General features: G+C 41.9%; 1 protein-coding gene across 4 annotated transcripts in view; it reads left to right on the top strand.

Annotated features, from left to right (window-relative positions):
* Positions 1–18928, top strand: part of CLIP1 (CAP-Gly domain containing linker protein 1) — a 115319-nt gene that overhangs the window by 27714 nt on the left and 68677 nt on the right. For all 4 annotated transcript variants that reach the window (XM_065904943.1, XM_065904944.1, XM_065904942.1 and 1 more), the window contains exons 2-4: positions 3607–3797; positions 6947–7518; positions 18013–18137. In XM_065904943.1, coding sequence (XP_065761015.1) covers positions 3713–3797; positions 6947–7518; positions 18013–18137 — 782 coding nt within the window. In that variant the 5' untranslated portion in view covers positions 3607–3712. The remainder of the gene's footprint in view (positions 1–3606; positions 3798–6946; positions 7519–18012; positions 18138–18928) is intronic.

The following is an 18928-nucleotide window of genomic DNA, read 5'->3' as shown; positions in this document are numbered from 1 at the left end:
TCCCCTGGAGTAGGAAATGGCAACCCACTCCAGAACTCATGCCTGGAAAATCCCATGTACACAGGATCCTCATGGGCCTGCCGTCCATGGGGTCTCAAAAGAGTAAAACATGACTGAGTACGCGTGTACGCATATCATAGTGTTATAAGGCTCAACTGGGATAATAAGGATAACATTTATTTCTAAATGATAATATTCTGGTGGTGTGGTCTTCACGTGTTGGGAGGGTGGAGGGGGTCTTACCTTAGATCCAAACTTCTTGATTAAGTGACCATAAGCATCAGAATTTCAAATATTCTCAATGTGTTAGTGAGGCACATACATCTCTTTTCTCTTTGCATGTGTTTTGGAGTTGATTCATTTCAATATGACATTGACTGACCTTGAAACATTATGCAGAGCAATCGTTTCTGGGTCATTACATTTTGTGGGTACCATGACCAAGAACTTTGATCTTTTGTTTCTCACTAAATTGATTTTTCCCCCCCAAAAGCAAGCCTGACATGGCATGCATTAATAATGCATGAAAAAGAAACTTAAATTGGAAGATTTAAAAGCCAGCATTGGTGATGTTGCTCCTAATTCTTTTATTGAGACATAGATTTTCTCCTTCATTAAATCTTGGTCACAGTTCCCATGTTTTGGGATTCAAGTGGCTCAGGTGGATTGAGAGCCAGAGGCACAAAGATTAGACAACAGAAGACTTAAAGAGCCTGAGTTTATGACCATTCTTAGGTTCCTGATAACAACACACCTCTGTTTCTTAGGCTGAGGCTTTTAGGGGGCAGCATTTTGTGAGCTTAGAGTGTTGAGCTGCAAGGTTTGAAACTGGCTGAGGCTGACCTAGTCACTTATTGTGGCGGTTTTCAGAATTTCTCTTTAGGGAGGAGCACTTGATGTGAGCTCAAGAATTCAGTGTTGCGCCTGAGTGAGATGTTTTAAGGAATGCTTCACTCTCTCTTCTCACCACTGTAATAGCTTCTCCAGGACCTTTGTACCTCCTCCATCTGTTCTGTCCTTCCCTCCCTGATCGGCATCACTTTATGATGTTGGACCAGGGTGAAGAGTTGGCAAGACACAGACCCCTTGGTACCCTGCACTTAGCCTATGCCCATCCTCCGCAAACATTTTTTGCACGTGCAAACCACCTTTTTGGCACCAGGGACCGGTTTCATAGGAGAATTTTTCCATGAACCGTGTTGGGGTGGGAGATAGTTTCAGAATGATTCGAGTGCATTACATTTACTGTGCACTTTATTATTATGACATTGTGATATATAATTGAATAATTAGACAGCTCACCATAATGCAGAATCAGTGGGAGCCCTGCGCTTGTTTTCCTAAGCTCAGGAGGTAATATGAGTGATGGGGAGCGGCTGTTAATACAGATGAAGCTTTGCTTGCTCACCCGCTGCTCACCTCCTGTGCAGCCTGGTTCCTAAGAGGAACCAGTCTGTGAGCTGGTGGGTTGGGGACCCCTGGTCTAGAGGAGACTCAGCCAAACCCTTCCATCTGTCTAAGGCAGTAGCAGGAGCAGGTACCTCTGCTTGCATCTGACAGACTGTGGGTGGTGAGGATCTAGCAGTAAAGCACATGGTTTCAAATCTGAGTCAGAACCACCCGACCTGGTGCAGAGACTCCCAGCCCACTGCCACGATCCTGGCAGCGATGGTGATGGTAGTGATAGTAAGGAGCCGGGGAGTTTTGTGTTAATGGTCAGAACAGGCAACCACTGTTCAGGGTTCACAGCGGTTCGGTATCTGTTAGTCACAGTCTTCTCTCAAACCACACAGTTTACCTTTGACTTAAAAAAAAAATAAAGCCACTTTTGTGCCATTTTGAACCCTCTCGAGAACCATGGGAAATCTGCAGAGTGAGCCTGATGAAGCTGCTGTCGTGGTTTGATTTCCATTCAGTCTGATTAGCTTTGATTAGAAAAATGTACATGGCTGTATTAGTTTCCCAGGTCTGCCATAGCAAGCACCCGCCAGCCTGGTGACTTAAATCTGTCCTCCCAGCTCTGGAGGCCAAAAGTCTGAAACATGGTGTCGCCAGGGTAGGTTCCTTCTGGAGCTCTGAGGGAGAATCCATCTCAGGGAGTCCATCTCAGGCTTTTCTCTTAGCTTTCGGTGGCTGCTGGCCATCCTTGGCTTGTAGACACATGGCTGTAATCCCTGCCTCCGTCTTCACCTGGCTGTCTCCTCTGTGCTCTTTTCTTCTAATTAGGACACTTGTCCTCAGGTTTAGGGCATGCAGGTCATCCAGGAGGCGCTCACATCTGTTCACAGATTCCAGATGATATCTCTTTTGGTCAACAGATTTTCCTTTTTTCTTTTTTTTGCCTCATGTCTTGTGGGATCTTAGTTCCCCAACCAGGGATAAAACCTGGTCTCCCGGCAGTGAGAGCATGGCTTCCCACCATTAATATAGGCTAATATAGTTAATATTAGCCTATAGTTAATGTAGACTCGTCCCACTCAACCACCAGGGAATTCCTAGATGGATATCTTTTGGGGAGGCTGCCATTCAACCCGCCACAGGGATCATGGGGCCACAGCAGCACCTCTGTCAGCCCTGGCTGTGTTGTTTACTGTTGCTGCACATTGCTTGTAAAAGAGAGTGATGTCTGTGCTTCATCACCCAAACTCAACTAGCAGGAAAAAAAAAAAATCACAGAATGCAATCATTTGAGAGAGTGTCAGTAAATAGCATTTTTCTCTTTGAATTCTGTTTTCTTAGGTATTATGTCTAGAAATATTTTTCCCTATTCCAAAATCCAAAGATCTTCCTTCTCTCTTAAAGAGCAAATGACAAGGTACAGTTTTGCATGAGCCCAAAATTTGTAGATTCATGCTTGGTCTTGACTAAATCAGATGATTGTGTTTCAGAATAAAGATTATTTTTCTTTAGTACTTTCTAGATACGGCTTTCCTCTTAAAGAGTTTGCCTTTGAACCCTCTCTCTCATTTAACATATATGTGGTTTTATATTGAGTTATTATGTATTTCTATGGATTAAGCTATATATATATAGTTAATATAGGCTTGTGCTCATAAATCTTAAGCAACAAAGAAGTGAATGAAGTGAAAACTGAAAGGCAACTCTGTTAAGTCTGGTGGGCATTTTTCTGAACTTCTTTATGGGTTATGTGGTTTTTGGGCAGTGTACTGAACTGGGATTATTAGATGCTATAAAGAAGAGTGATCATATTGCCAGCCTTAGCCTCTTGTCTTTAGGATAGTAAATTGCTTTTAAATCTATTTCAACAGCATCTTCATTTTTCTAAAAGACTTTTAAAAAATATTTTTGTTTGCTTAGGGATCTCTAGTTGTAGATTGTGAACTCCTAGTTTCAACATGTGGGATCTAGTTCCCTGACCAAGGATTGAACCCATGCCACCCCCTGCTTTGAGAGCGTGGAATCTTAGCCACTGGACCACCAGGAAGTTCCAGCATCTTCAATCTGTTTGATATCTGGAATTTTCTAGGTTTTTAGGTTCATTGTGGAGACATAAGGGAGAGTTTAGGTTGTGAAAGCGGCTTTCCATAATTGTTTCTATTTTCTTTCTCTAGATTCTAAACTCTTTTCCTGTTTATCTCTTTGCAGATAACCCAGAGACTGACTTCACTATAGCATCACCCACAGTTGTATCAAGGACCGGGGAAAGATAGTGGCAACAGGCAACGGAGAGACAGCCCTGACACAGAAGGCAATGAGTATGCTAAAACCAAGCGGGCTTAAGGCCCCCACCAAGATCCTGAAGCCTGGAAGCACAGCCTTGAAGACACCTGCTGCTGGTAATGCGTTACGTTTCTCTTTAATAGCAAGTAAATTTTAATCCTATGTGAAGACTTCTATTTGAAACCTTGATTTGAAAAATCAAGATTTGAAAAATATAAGAAGACAGTCTTACGGAACATCATATTCTTGAAAATACTTGAAAAAGTTTCAATTAAAAGGCATAGAATTTTATATCTAAAAGTCTTTTTAAAAAAATATCTGTTTGTTTAGTTGTACTGGGTCTTAGTTGTGGCATGTAGAATCTAGTTCCCTGACCAGGAATTGAACCCCGTCCCCCTGCATTGAGAGCATGGAGTCTTAACCACTGAACCACCAGGGAAGTCCCAAATTTTCTATCTAGAAGTCTTATTCAATGAAGAGTCTATCTTAATTTCATTTCTTCAGTGTAAGGCAGCGGTCCCAACCTTTTTGGCACCAGGGACTGATTTCATGGAAGACAGTTTTTCTACACACTTGGCGGAGGGGTGGGTTTGGGGATGATTCAGTGCATTACGTTTATTGTGTACTTTATTTCTAATCTAATGCTGCTGCTGATCTGACAGGAGGCACTCATATGTGGCCCAAAGGTTAGGGATCCCTGGTGCACTGGTGCTGAAATCGTTGTCAAGTTCACTTCAGTATTTGATCCTGACAGTGTTACAGTATTTCTTCAGTTTTCCTCCCCATGTATCTTCCTGAGCCCATCAGGACCTTTCTGCTCGGGATTTAGGGATATGTAGAGAAAGCAAAGACTAGTCAGACTTAAAAGATAGGATGACAGTCATTGGCCCGAAATTGGCCACTGTCATCAGGGAGCAGGTACTCCAGCGGCCCGTGTCTGGCTCACGAGGGAAGCCTTCAGCAGTTTATAGGTGAGCCCGTGCCTTTGATTATCTTCAGCAACCTGTTCCTCATCTGTTCTCCATCTCCTCCTCTACTGTTTCCACTTAATGATTTTTTTTTTATGAATTTCCACCCATAGTGATCAGAGAGGCAGGAGGAGAGGGCATCTGATGCTTGCTTTTGTCATCTTTTTATGTGATTTATGCACTATTAAATATAAATCTTAGGTTTTCAGCCGTTCTAGACAGGTGCCCACCATAATCTATTAAGTCCAACATTATTTCTTCAAGTTCTTTCATAAAGACATTCATTGGGCTTCCTTGAGGAAAGGAATCTTTTTGTTTTTTTTCCCTCCTCCACTGCTGTATTCCATCTACACACCTAGAAAATTTCCTGGCATGGAACAGGAGTTCAGTAAGTATTGACTGATTAGAGATGTTGAGTTCTTTACATTGTATGTATCAGGATAAAACCTGGTTCTTTTCAGAGAGGCCATAAAAAGAAAGCTTTACTGATAGGCAAAGGATTGTGAAGAAATGGACTTATTTCAGTGCTATTTAGCCTTGTGGAAGTCAGTTCTAATTTTGGTGGAAATCAGTTCTAATTTTGGCATCCCCTTCTTCTCCTCAAAATCTTTCCTCTTTTAAGACCCCTTCAAATGCCAAACCTTCTATGAAGCCATCCACTGTTATACTTAACCCCTGTTAGAATTGTCTTTTTCACTTTTAATATTTTTTGTGCACACCTTTTAGCATATAGAGTCCTTGAGTCCATGGATCATATGTGATTGAACTTGGTTTCCCCAGCCTTCCTTGGCACACATTAGAGATTAAAGTAGCTTATTAAGACTAAAACTTATATGCTTGAAAGGAAGTCATTGCCAAGGAATTCAAGACACTTTTATGAAGATGGTTTTTCAGAAATTCATGCTTGCCGCACTCTGAAGAATGATTGTTGATGTGCAAAGCTAGCACTAACTCTTAAAAAAAAAAACTAGCCCCTATCTTTGGCAGGTTATTATCTGTTCTATCTGAGAGTACCCACTGTCTTCTAAAAAAAACAACAATAAAAACCCTCCACAATCAGAAACTCCAGTTTCCCTTTCTGTGTAGGGTAAAGGGATGCTCAGATGCTCAGCACCCACTCTCAGCCAACCAGGCCACTCTACTCCCCAGGCTTTGTGTGATTCACTCCTGCTGATCAGACCTCAGACTAGATGTCACCCTCTCCAGGAGGCCTTCCCTGACTATTCTACCTAAAGGCATTATTTCTTCCACAGCACTTAGACCACCTGAAATGACTTGGTGTGTCTCTTAACTGTTTGCTTCTCTACCTCTAGACTCTGAGCTCTACAAAGGCATGGACTATACTGTCTTGCTTTGTCCCCAGTTAAGAACAGTGCCTGGGACTAGTTCCGGAGTGGTTGGAACTCAACAAAGATGTATAACATGAATAGATACATTATTTCATTTAATTCTCATTTTGGGAAGAAAAAACCATCAAGATAACACTATTCTCCCTCTTTACAGATAAAAAAAACTCAGGTCATCTGACATCCTAAGATCAGGATATGCCCGGTAAATGGCAGACATTAAGAATTCAGGCTCTGTTTGCCAGTTCACGCTAAATAATTAATCAGTGGTTGGTGGTTGGATGCATGAATGTATTTCTGGTGGAGATACCACATTTCTGGCAAAATTTTAACTCTGTCTTAACCATCGGGTAGAGTTTGCAAAGTCATCTTGCTTTTACAGGGAGTCTGGCTCTCTTTTTCCTTGCTGGAGCTTCCACCTCTGGTAACAAAAGAGTAGTCTTGGAACAGTGATGGTGGGTACTCCAGCAACAAATCTCCTCCTCTGTCAAGTTTATTGAGAATCTCTGTTGTGACTATTGGCCTAGTCCTGTCATTTCTAGGTGACCTCTCAGATGGGGGAATAGAGTCCATTTCAATGGGTCTGAGTTCACTAATGTGCAGGATATGGGGAAGCAATGAAATCAGACTTACGTTACAAATTCTGGGAAAAGGACTACTTTTTTCCCCCTTGTTTTTTACTTCTTCCAATCTAAATTACAAGTAAGGATTAAGTCTTATCAGCTCACTGAGGTTTGATAGCATTGAAAACAGTAGTGATGGATCAAGTATTAATACTTTTTACCTCCTTGCTGAAAAAAAAAAGAAGAAAGATAAACGGAGCATCTCTTGAAGTATTGTGGCTACTTTTGTTGCTTTTGACTCTTCTTTTCTAGTTTATTTTCCTTAACTTAGGAGTTGTCTGCTTAAATATGAAACTGAATCTTTTCTGATCCTTTCCTCTGTTTGCAGTTGCCACTCCAATAGAAAAAACAATATCCAGTGAAAAAGCATCAAGCATTCCGTCCTCTGAGACACAAGAGGAGTTTGTGGATGACTTTCGAGTTGGGGAGCGAGTTTGGGTGAATGGGAATAAGCCTGGATTTATCCAGTTCCTGGGAGAAACCCAGTTTGCACCAGGCCAGTGGGCCGGGATCGTTTTGGATGAGCCCATAGGCAAGAACGATGGCTCAGTAGCAGGAGTTCGGTACTTCCAGTGTGAGCCTCTAAAGGGGATATTTACCCGACCTTCAAAGTTGACGAGGAAGGTGCAGGCAGAGGATGAAGCTGATGGCCCGCAGACAACTCACGCTTCCCGGACGACTTCGCCTCTGTCCACTTCAGCAGTCAGCATGGCGTCCTCGTCCCCAGCCACCCCCTCAAATATTCCCCACAAATCGTCCCAACCAGCTGCAAAGGAACCTTCAGCTACATCTCAGATCAGCAACCTTACGAAAACCGCCAGCGAATCTATCTCCAACCTTTCAGAGGCCAGCTCAATCAAGAAAGGAGAGAGAGAACTCAAAATCGGAGACCGAGTATTGGTGAGTGTAGAAACCTTCCGAGGTCGTCGTGTTGACTTGAGAGATAATCACTGGCAAGGGGATGAAATACACAAGTGTGGGCTCAGAATCTGTTCTGTTCACTCAGTTCTAGAGAAAATAATCAGGTTTTCTGGTTCTGTTTGTGTGAATATGCAACAAATTAGAAACTGGTGTAGTTTGTACATAGGGTAAGCATAGGTTTGCAGTGATCAACCTAGTTTTGTCTTCCAGTTTAGCTAAAAGAATATTGAATTTTTAGCTTGTAAATATTAAGATAGTTTTATTTGACAAAACAAGCTGAGAGGTGGACTGAGATGTTTTTTCACAAAGGGTTTTTTTTTCCTCTCTGGTTTTTAATTTTTGCTTTCGGAATAGTATGTGGATAAATATGAGATCCTGTCTCCTTGAGTGTCTTGAAAAACTCAGACATCACAGGATGTTATTTCAGAACTTCTGTGCCTTTTAAACAATCAGATTTTGGTCTACTAAAAGGAAGGAGATGTACACTAGGTTCTGTTGTGCTAAAAAAGCAGGAAACACAATGTATATGGTCTATATGCTGTACATTTGAGAATCCCTGAATTTGACACAATAATTGGTTTATTCTTTTTTTGTTTATTTTACGTAAGAGGCAGTATAGCAGTGCTAAAAACACAAGGTGAGTCTAACTCTGCCTTTATGACCTGAACAAGTTATTTAACTTCTTAGTTTTCTTGTCTGTGAAAACAAGGTTGAATAATAGTGCTAACCTCTAGCATTGTTGTGAGGGTTAAAGTAGATGTTGTTTTTGCTAAATCATGTCTGACTCTTTGTGACCCCATGGACTGCAGCACGCCAGGCCTCCCAGTTCCTATCTCCCAGCGTTTGCTCAAGTTCACGTCCATTGAGTCAGTGATGCTGTCCAAACATCTCATCATTAGATGATGCATATATAATTCTTAGCAGTCAGCACTCAAGAGATGGTAGCTCTTTTTCTCACTGAAAATTTAAAGCTTTACTCTTACTTTTTCAACACTTTTGTTAAGTTCACGGCATAACATTTGTCTGAAGCCTTTGACCCTGTGCTCTTTCAATATCCTTTATATCTGTTCAACTGCTTTAAAAAAAAAAAAAAGGAAAAGAAACATGGCTGTTAGTCTTTGGAGTATCCCATGCATTTCATTTAATGTTTTAGCAGTGGATCCTCTATTTTTTTTAATTAAAAAAATTTATTTTTGGCTGGGCTGCAACAACCTGTGGGATCTTAGTTCCCTGACCAGGGATCGAACCTGGACCCTCAGCAGGTGAGCAGTCCTAACCACTAGACCACCAGGGAATTCTGTTTCAGCAATGAATGGGGTAGCACCACAGAACTGATGAGAAAATAGACTTTAAGAAGTATAGTCACTTGCCCAAGTTTGTACAACCTTCAGAGTGATGTTTCTGCAATTCAAGTTTAGGTGTTTTACTCTAGAACCTGTTGTGTAGAGTTGATGACTGATAGCGTAATTTTGAAATAGGCAGTTTTTGTGATTATCTTGTCCTACAAACAAGGACATACAGTGCGTTGAAGGCAGGTTTTAGATTTAGAATTCAGGACTTCCAGTCCTGTAGCATCCATGAGTAGCATTCTGTGAATTCACAAGTCCCCTCATACTTGTGGCGGCCCTTTATACCTGTTACCTTCAAGGAGTTCCTTCTGGATCTGTTAGTTTCAAGGTTAGTGGTTACTTCTTCCAGTTATAATAGTCATGAACTTTAGCAGTTGATGTTTCAGAATTTAGAGCATCATTTCAGACATCAGTGCTTACCAAGGGTCAATCTGTAACTTGTTTGTTTGGCATGTACTCACTTCTTTGGGGCTTTCCTGGTGGCTCAGACGGTAAAGAATCTGCCTGCAATGCAGGAGGCCCAGATTCAATCCCTGGGTGGGTAAGATCCCCTGGAGGAGGGCATGGCAACCCACTCCAGTATTCTTGCCTGGAGAATCCCATGGACAGAGGAGCCCGGTAGGCTACAATCCATGGGGTCACAGTCAGTCAGACACAACTGAGTGAGTAATACAGTTACAGTTCACTTCTGTACCAGCTTTGAGTTTGTCCCAGCTGCAGTTTTGTTGCACTGGAGGTTTTTTGATGCTTGTGTGTTTAGTTGATCAGTTGTGTCCAGCTCTCTGTGACCCCATGGACTGTAGCTCACCAGGCTCCTCTGTCCATGAAACTTTTCTAGGCAAGAATATTGGAGTGGGTTGTGGTTTCCTTCTCCCGGGGATCTTCCCGACTCAGGGGTCAAACCCAGGTCTCCTGCATTGCAGGCATATTCTTTACCATCTGAGCCACCAGGGTAGCCCTGGGTTCTCCCTCTGCTGTTAGCAAAAGAGGATTTGGCCCCGAGTTTCCCAAATTCCCCTGCTCAAAAGAGTGGAGCGCCATGATCTGTATGTTTTTAATTTTAATTACGTGCTGAGCCCATGGGTAGGGCCAAATGAGAGTTGGGGCAGTTGGTCAAGGAGTCTATCTCGAAAACTGGTCATGAGTAAGACTAGTCTGCTTCCAAGACCAGAGTCTTGGCTAAACTTTTTGATCTTAGTGCTCTGTAAGAGTGTGACCCTTGCAATTAAATATTCTGCACTTTTATCAACCTCAGATGGTTCTTTTTTTTGGTTCCTATTAAATGTTTAAACAGTTACAAATAGATTTTATTTTTGTTTAAAAAAGTATTTATTCATTTGACTGCACCAATGCACCAAGTCTTAATTGTGGCATGTGGCATCTAGTTCCCTGACCAGGGGTCAAACTTGGGCCCCTTGTGTTAGGAATGTGGAGTCCTAGACACTGGACCATCAGGGAAGTCCCTGTCTTTTGTTTTAAAAAAGTAAATAAATAAATGCTGTGGGACACGCAGATGGCTTTTCAGTTTTCTGCATTGTCAGCCCCTCGGGGAGTCCCTCCCATTCTCGCTGCTCTGACATGTATCCATCACCTCCATGTTAATTTTAAGCTAATCCTCCATTTTATTTAACTTGGATCTGTTTTGTTCCTTAAGCAGCTGTATGAAGGTGTAATTTATGCATCCAACATTCAGTCATTTTTCATAAATGTACACAGTTATGCAGTCACTATAATCCAGTTTTAGAATATTTGCTTCCCCTGGAAAGTTCCTCCTGCCAGTCTGCAAGTCATTCTCTACTGCACCTCCAGCCCCAGGCAATCAATGATCCATTTTCTATCTCTGCACATTTGCCTTTCATAGCTATTTCCTATTTTTGGTGTTCAGTCAGTTGTGTCCGACTCTTTGTGACCCCCACGGACAGCAGCATGCCAGGCTTCCCTGTCCTTCATCATCTCCCAGAGCTTGCTCAAACTCAATGTCCATTGAGTTGGTGATGCCATCAACCATCTCATCCCCTGTCGTCCCCTTTTCCTCCTGCCTTCTATCTTTCCCAGCATCAGGGTCTTTTCTAATAAGTCGGCTCTTGGCATCAGGTGACCAAAGTATTGGAGCTTCAGCATCAGTCCTTCTAATGAATATTCCGAATTGATTTCCTTTGGGGTTGACTGGTTTGATCTCCTTGCAGTCCAAGGGACTCTCAAGTGTCTTCTCCAACACCACAGTTCAGAAGCATCAATTCTTTGGTGCTGTATAGTCCATGGAATTCTCCAGGCCAAAAATCCTGAAGTGGGTAGCTGTTCTCTTCTCCGTGGGATCTTCCCAACCCAGGGATTGAACCCAGGCCTCCCACATTGCAGGCGGATTCTTTACCAGCTAAGCCACCAGGGAAGCCCAAGAATACTGGAGTGTGTAACCTATCCCTTCTCCAATGGATCTTCCCATCCCCGGAGTCGAGCCAGGGTCTCGGATTGTAGGTGGATTCTTTACCAGCTGAGCTACCAGAGAATCCTATATTTCCTATAAATGCCCCCAAATCTTACGTAGTTTTGTAATGCCTGGTTTCTTTCATTCAGCAGAGTGTTTGAGGTTCATCATGTAGTTCATTGCTTTTTATGACTGATGATACTCCATTTTAGGGTTATACCACATCTTATTTATCTGCTCACCTATTTAGTTTTAATGAATTAAAGCATTTTATGGGGGTATAATTGCTTTCCAGTGTAGTGTTAGTTCCTGCTGCACAGCAGCGTGACTCAGCCGTGTGTATACATGTGCCCGCTCCCTCGTGAGCCCCCGGCCGTCCCCGCCCTCCCCTCGGTCATCGCAGCACCAGGCTGAGCCCCCTGAGCCCGCAGCAGCTTCCCGCGCGCCGTCCCTTTGACCCGTGTCAGGGTGCAGGTGTCAGTGCTCATCTCCCAGCTCACCCTTCCCTCCGCTCACCCCTGTGACCGCAAGGCTGTTTTCTATGTCTGTGTATCTGTTTCTGACCCGCAAGTAGATTTGTCTATTCCCTTAAGCGAATTCTTGCTTAGAGTTTAAAATGTCATGTGTTGGTGCTTATAATCTTATATTGAAAAGCAGTTCTATGCTCACTCTCTGTGGTAACAAGTTAATCTCCCCGCCTCCCCCCCCACACACACACACTTTTTCTTTCCTGTTTCTTGGTATTTTTGGGGTCCTGTCCTGAAGGAGTTAATATGTTTTTCAGAAGGAAAGATTAGTTTCAAGAGCTAGAAGTGCAAGTCAAGCATAACTTCTAAGTGGCATCTTCCTCATTATGTCATCTTTGGTTTACCAGTTTGTTCTAGGGAGAATTAAAGTATAAGAGAATGTCCGTCATCTGCTCTTTCAATTTTTTAAGAGAACTTACTTACCGTCATATTTTGTAGATAGGGAGACTCAAAATGATGAAAAGGAAACAGTGGTAGGAAGGTTCTATTTATTTTGCCTAGAGAAAATAAGATGGCTAAACAGCTGTATTTAACACCCCGCAGCTCATCCAGTGAGTACACTTGAGTGTCTGCCGTGTGTGTGCCAGGCAGTGTTCTAGGTGCTGTAGCCTTGGCAGTGACCAGAACCAGCCCCGTGTTCCCTAATGGATGTCCCACTGCATTAAAATAAACATCTCAGCTCCTTCCAGGGACCCGCAGAGTCTGATGCTGTGGCCCCTGCCCACGCATCCAAGCTCAGCTCTCTCTGCTCGTCTCCTTTTTCACTCCACTCCAGCTACGCTGGCCTCCTTGCTGTCACCTCAGCACCCAGATTCATTCTCACTTTAGGGTTTGCTCTTTCTTCTGCTTGGAATGTTCTGCCCCCAGGTCTGTGCATGACCGATGTCTCAAAGTCCTTGAGCCTTGACTCAGATGTTACCTCACTAAGGATCCTTTCCCCGTCACCCCAACTGAAGACCCTTCAAAACACTATCACCTCACCCTGCTGTGTGTTTTTCATAGCCCTCTATGTATTGAAAATGATCTCATTTATTTATTTGTTCATTGTCCAGTTCCCCAGACCAGAATTTAGACTTTGTGAAAGTCTGGAAACTGTCTCATTCACTGCTTTATGCTCAGCACTTAGAACAATGCCTGGCACGCAGTAGGTACTCATAAAACTTTGTCAAAAGAATCAGAGGGTTGGGACTTCCCTGGCAGTCCAGTGGTTTGGGCTCCATAGTTCCACTACAAGGGGCATGGGTTTGATCCCTGGTCGGAGAACTAAGATCCCACATGTGGCCAAAAACTAGAAAAGAAAAAAAGAGTGTTTTAAATACTGTTGTCACATGACACCCTTAGAGGGCAGGAGTAAGACTGTAATGTATGATGGGAGATGCAGTTAGGACCCAAGGATAAAAACCGGGCCAGGCGGACCTTACCTGTCTTGTAGGAATTTGTCGCCGTAGGGCTGCCCAAAGCTGGATTGTTCTCTAGTTGAGGTGACATAAAATACTGACCAGTCATCTCACAGGTGATTAAGTGTTAAGTCAGGGCTAAATTTGTATTGGTAAATACCAATTAGCCATGTTTACCTTTTTAAATTAAGCTGCTTAAATTAACGACCTGGCAGCTAAGCAGCCACCTCACAGAATTCTGTTGCTCAGAGAGCCCCGTGGAACAGTCCTGCATTGCCACTCATTGGACATTTTATAGCTTTATAAACTGAGGCACAGTGAGGTTAAATGGCTTGTTTGGAACTTGATGAATACATGGGAGGGTTGAGAGAGGATTCAAGGTTTTCCATTTCAATTCATTAGCCCTGTAGAATTTATTGAAGTTCTTACTTTTCCTAAGAGTATTCAAGGAGGATGTTTGTCTCTGGTCTCACAGCATTTTGTAGAAACTCCAAGTGCTTATCACTTTTTGCTGGAATTGTTTGTTTGGACTTCTCTCTGTCAGGGTCAACACTTCTTTTGGTTTATATTTGTATCCGAGGGCCCAGGCATGCAAGAAATATATGTTGAATGACTGAATGAGAATTTAAAAATCTGACATTTGCTAAAGCATGAGCACAGGTAGGTTTTCCTTTAGCCAAATTTCTAGTTTGAGTTAAGAGGTATAGTTTGAATTAATTAGAGGTCCCCAGTAGTGACCTCTAATTTAGACTTAGGTTGACCACAGTGTTAGGAGTCATATATGTGTGTACATGCCATATATATGACTCCTAACACGTGTCTGTGTGTATATATATATGACTCCTGACACACACACATATATATATTCCAAAAGTAAAGAGAATGAATGGTAGCCATTTGTGTTTGCCTATTTTTTTGTTTCAATGTTCTAAAATTTTTTAAAAAAATAATCTTGTTATCTACCTCTGAGACATAGATTTGAAAATTGTGGCTTATACTTAATGTAAATGCACATACTGTAATACTTTTGAGTTCTCTTCAACACATGAGAAATAAAACTTAGCTTTAGAAAATCATGTTTAGATGCTTAGAAAAGAAATTGTAAAATGATTAAGTGGAAGAGAGAGTGATTTAGGACTTCATGTGACTTTCTGTCTCTGTTGAGGATATTTCGAATAATCACTGAGGATCTTTTATAGGGGAAAAGAAAGCATTTCATCTGTCATATGAGTCAAGAATTCCAGGTTAGGGGAGAGGGAAAGGGATACGAAAACTGTCCATTCTAGGAAGCAGTAATCATCCATTTGAAACAAACTTTGTGGCATTCAGGGTAGACATATAGTCTGTTACCTGCATTTAGAGGAAACGTTGCTGATCTATTGTTTGTGGTAATTTGCTATAAAGCTTCTGAACTGAGTGAAGCGGTGGTTTGTCTGGAGAATTTGCTGGTTCGTTTAACAAGCCCACAACCTGTCTGACGCCTCTTGGAAAAACAGTGGTCATGACAGTAACTTAGACTCACCCTCAAAGAATCCAGCACATTATCTGGAGAGATTGCCTCATCTTTAACTAATGTGCTGTGTTCTGCTCATGTGATGTTGGTTAGTCTGCTGCTTAGGAAGGTGTGGAATAAGAGGACCGATGAAACAGAGGCCAGTTCTATGCAGGTTGCTATTCATACATTCCATGGTTACCAAGAAGTGTGTTAAAAAGTCCGGTTTGCCAGATCTGGAACTAGTATTCTCTTTAGCATGGACACACTGGCTGCTAATATATGTCAGACTCCTACCCTATCTGTCAGACACTGCACAAGGCAGTTTTATGTGGGTGATTTTATTTAATCCTCACAACAGTCCTATAATTATCCCCATGTTACATATGAGGAAACTTAAGATTTAGAAATTAAACGATTTGACTCATCCGTAGACAGAGCCGGCATGTGAATCTATCCAATTCGGAGCCTGTGCTCACTTAACCTGTGTTAGCATAGCTCTTCCTCTGCTCACTTCTAAGCCATCAAATTCAACCTCAAGCCGCGGCATACCTTTTCCTTTCATTGGTTTACGTGGGGAGGTGGCCTTTGCTGTGTAGTTCCCTACGGAGAAGTCTCCTTTCATTTCTTCAGCAAGCGTTTGCCGAGTGCTCCTCCACTCTGCTGTGCGCTGTGGGTGGCAGCGCTGGACACAGCGGCTCTTGCGAGGAGTCTTCTCCAACCTCCAGCTTCATCTTTCCTCAGTGACGCCTGTCATGACACCAGACCCGCCCTCTGTCACCCTTCACATTCCCTTCCTGCCTGCAGTACCTGCAACCATAACTGCTTTGGGTCCTCAAATCAGACTCACAGAGAGTTTCTTTTTCAGAGAAAAAGTATACACAATGGCTTTGAGGCTTTAATATTTTTCATCCTCAACAGAGGTTAAATAGAGCAGGTGGGAAAAAAACGCGTGTCATTCCGAACTCTTAGGAAGCTGTGTTTGGAGAAAAACTGGAAACAAATAGCTTTGGTATTAAAAAGCAAATTAGGAAATTCTCTGGTGGTCCAGTGGTTAGGACATTGTGCTTTCACTGCCAAGGGTCTGGGTTTGATCCCCCTGGTCAGGGAACTGAGATCCCACAAGTTGTGGAGTGCAGCCAAAGAAAACTAATTTTTTTTTTAAAAAAAGCAAATTAGTATTGATCTTAAGGCATTAGGAAGGGGAGAGTAATAAACCCCAAGGAAGTAAGAGAAAGGAAGTAGTGAGATAAAGAATGAATTAAATAAAATAGAGAACATTAAAAACAAAAAGGAAAAACTGAAAAGCCGGTTCTTTGTCAAGGTTGATTAAATAGGTTATCTTCCCAAGATAATCTACATTTAACACAGTCCCCCTGGACTCTTTTTTAATTAACCAAAATGACTTTTAAATTTATTAAATAGATAAACCTACATAACCTAAATGTCTCCCAGTAAGGGCTGATTTAATAAACTGGAGTGAATCCATGCCGTGGAAAAACATGCAACTGTAAACACAAGCAGGACGTTCTCCGTGTCTTGATGTGGAATAAAGCAAGGTGCGGGACAGCGCGTATAGTACACTGGCCTTAGTGTAAAAATGAAAGGGAGGAGTAAAAATGCGAATCAACATTTGCTTTTTGATCATGAAAAAATGCTGGCATGAAGAAATACTGTACATCAATAGCAGAGGTTACCTGTGGTGGGGAGAGGGGGCAGATAGGGACAGAAGTCTAGGAGAGAGGCTCTTCTCTAAATACATACCTTTTAAAATATTATTTTTGGCTGCACCCCGAGCATGTGGGACCGTAGTTCCCTGACCGGGGATTGAACCTGCGCCCCCTGCACTGGAAGGCAGTCTTAACCACTGGAGCTCCAGGGAAGTCCTGGTGTATACTTAACATCTGAAAGCGTTTGAACCGTGAGAATGCATCGTCTCTTCAAGAATTAATTTATTATAAAGAGTTACTTTTTTAATCAATAAGAAAAAAGGGAACATCCCAAACAAAAACTGAGTGAAGTCCATATTGTGATACATCTGTATTGTGAAATACTAAACAGCTACCATAATATAGCAGGGAAAGTGAAATGTCAAAATGTCAACAGCAACTGTCCCTGGGTGTTGAGAATACACAAATAACATGTATTTTTTGTTTGTGATGTTCTCAGTGGCCTGCAGTGACTCACCACTTTTATAATTGGGGAATTTTTTTTTTTTTAATTGAGAAAAAGGTGGCCAGGTTCCATCCCCAGTTGGGGAATTAAGATCCTGCAAGCCATGAGGCTCAGTCAAAATTAAAAAGAAAAAAGAAGCTTAATTAAAAGTAAGAAAGATCAATATTCTGAAGAAGAGTAGTAAGGAAAACCATCATTAGCAAATATGATACTGGTTGTGAAGTAGCAGTAATTAAAATGCTATGGCAGTAGCACAGATACTGAATTTCTGAAACTGTAAAAAGACTCAGATCTATTCTCTCTCTTACATGAGAGAGAATATGATAAAAATGAGTATCTGAAACAAAAGTAGTGGCAAAGGAAGGATTAGTAAATGGTGATGGGATAATGTTTGCATGTTATATCACCAGCAGCTGGGACAAAGATACATTTAAAAAAATTCAAAACTTTGACCAGTTCATGTAAAATAAAATGTGACGAACTGTTATTTTATTTTATTTTATTTTTAAGAACTGTCATTTTAATAGTTGTGAAGCAATGAAGAGCCTCACAGTAAAAAATATCAATATTTTAAGTATTTTGAAGAATTTATATTTCATGTGTGTGGATGTATGAATATTTGCCCTTAATATGTATATGTTATTGGTTTACATGGGTAATGATGTAAAGGAAGTTTGAGAAAATGAACACAGCCATTGTTACAGTGGATTATAGACAAATTTTGTTTTTCTTTTAGTAATGTAAGGGTTTTATTTTTTTTAGCAGATATTTATTTTGAAGCAGGAAACTCCTTCTGGAGTAACAATAATTATTACTATTGGCATGAAGTAATAGTAATAATAGCAGCTATTCCCTTTTTTTAAAGAATTCATTATTGGACAATTTCATTATTGGACTATACCAGGTATCAGATCACTCTAGCAACCGAAGTCACCCGGGTCACCTTTGCTGACCTTTGAAGAGAACTCTTTAAATAGTTGGAGAGGAGGTGAAGAGAAGAGCTGCCTACAGCAATGATGGAACACAGTATTCACGACTGGCTCTAAGTGCAAAGGATTCAGCTGTGGGATTTTGTTCACCTCTTCCTTTTACTGTTTCCTGCTTCCAGGTTGGTGGCACGAAGGCTGGTGTAGTCCGGTTTCTTGGGGAGACAGACTTTGCGAAGGGGGAGTGGTGCGGCGTGGAGTTGGATGAGCCTCTCGGGAAGAATGACGGGGCTGTTGCTGGAACAAGGTGCGTTTGCTGTTGGAATTTCCTCTCCCTCCTGCACGTAAAGATGCTCAAGCCAGCCCCACCCAGTGTGTGTAATAAAATGGCCATGAGCGTTTTGAAGAGCTACACTCCTAAGACTCATCTACTGATTTTCCCCTCCGCTAGGATTAGTCGTTCTCTCTTAGATGGTATCTCTGTCTTTTCCCCCACCTTGTTCTCTTTTTAAAAATTTCATGTGTGCGTGTGTGCTTTTAAAGAAAACAATTACTTACTTATTTTTTAAATTTTTGGCCGCACCCTGCAGCACATGGGATCTGTGGCATGTGGGATCTTAGTTCCTCGACCAGGGATCAAATCCACACTCCCTCTATTGGAAGACGGAGTCTTAACCGTTGGACCACCAGAGAAGCCCCCTGACTCTGTTTAGTGATATGTGCGGTGCATCTGAGTAGATTCTGAACAAGCACTGGGTTTATGTATCTGTTTGTTTTTGTTTTAGAGCAGTTTTCAGTTCACAGAAGAATTGAGAGGAAGATGCAGATAGCCCTTCTCAACCTCCTGCCCCAGCTTGTACACAGGCCTCCCCTCATTGTCAATATCCAGAGGGATGCATTTATTACAGCTGATGATTTTAAGTATATAGGTGCTATGCACCAAATACAGTAATAATGCCTTGAGATTTTAAAAAATCTCATAGTGCTGCAATGATTATGAAGCCATCGCGTTCATATTCTTGATATTAAGATGTTAAAATTCGCTAGAGTCGTAACGTCTCCAGGTGTCAGTCTGATAACTGACTAACCAGCTGATAC

This window comes from Muntiacus reevesi, chromosome 13 (genome assembly GCF_963930625.1).
Source record: "Muntiacus reevesi chromosome 13, mMunRee1.1, whole genome shotgun sequence".
NCBI classification, from domain to species: domain Eukaryota; kingdom Metazoa; phylum Chordata; class Mammalia; order Artiodactyla; family Cervidae; genus Muntiacus; species Muntiacus reevesi.
This window is presented reverse-complemented; position numbering and strand designations above follow the sequence as displayed.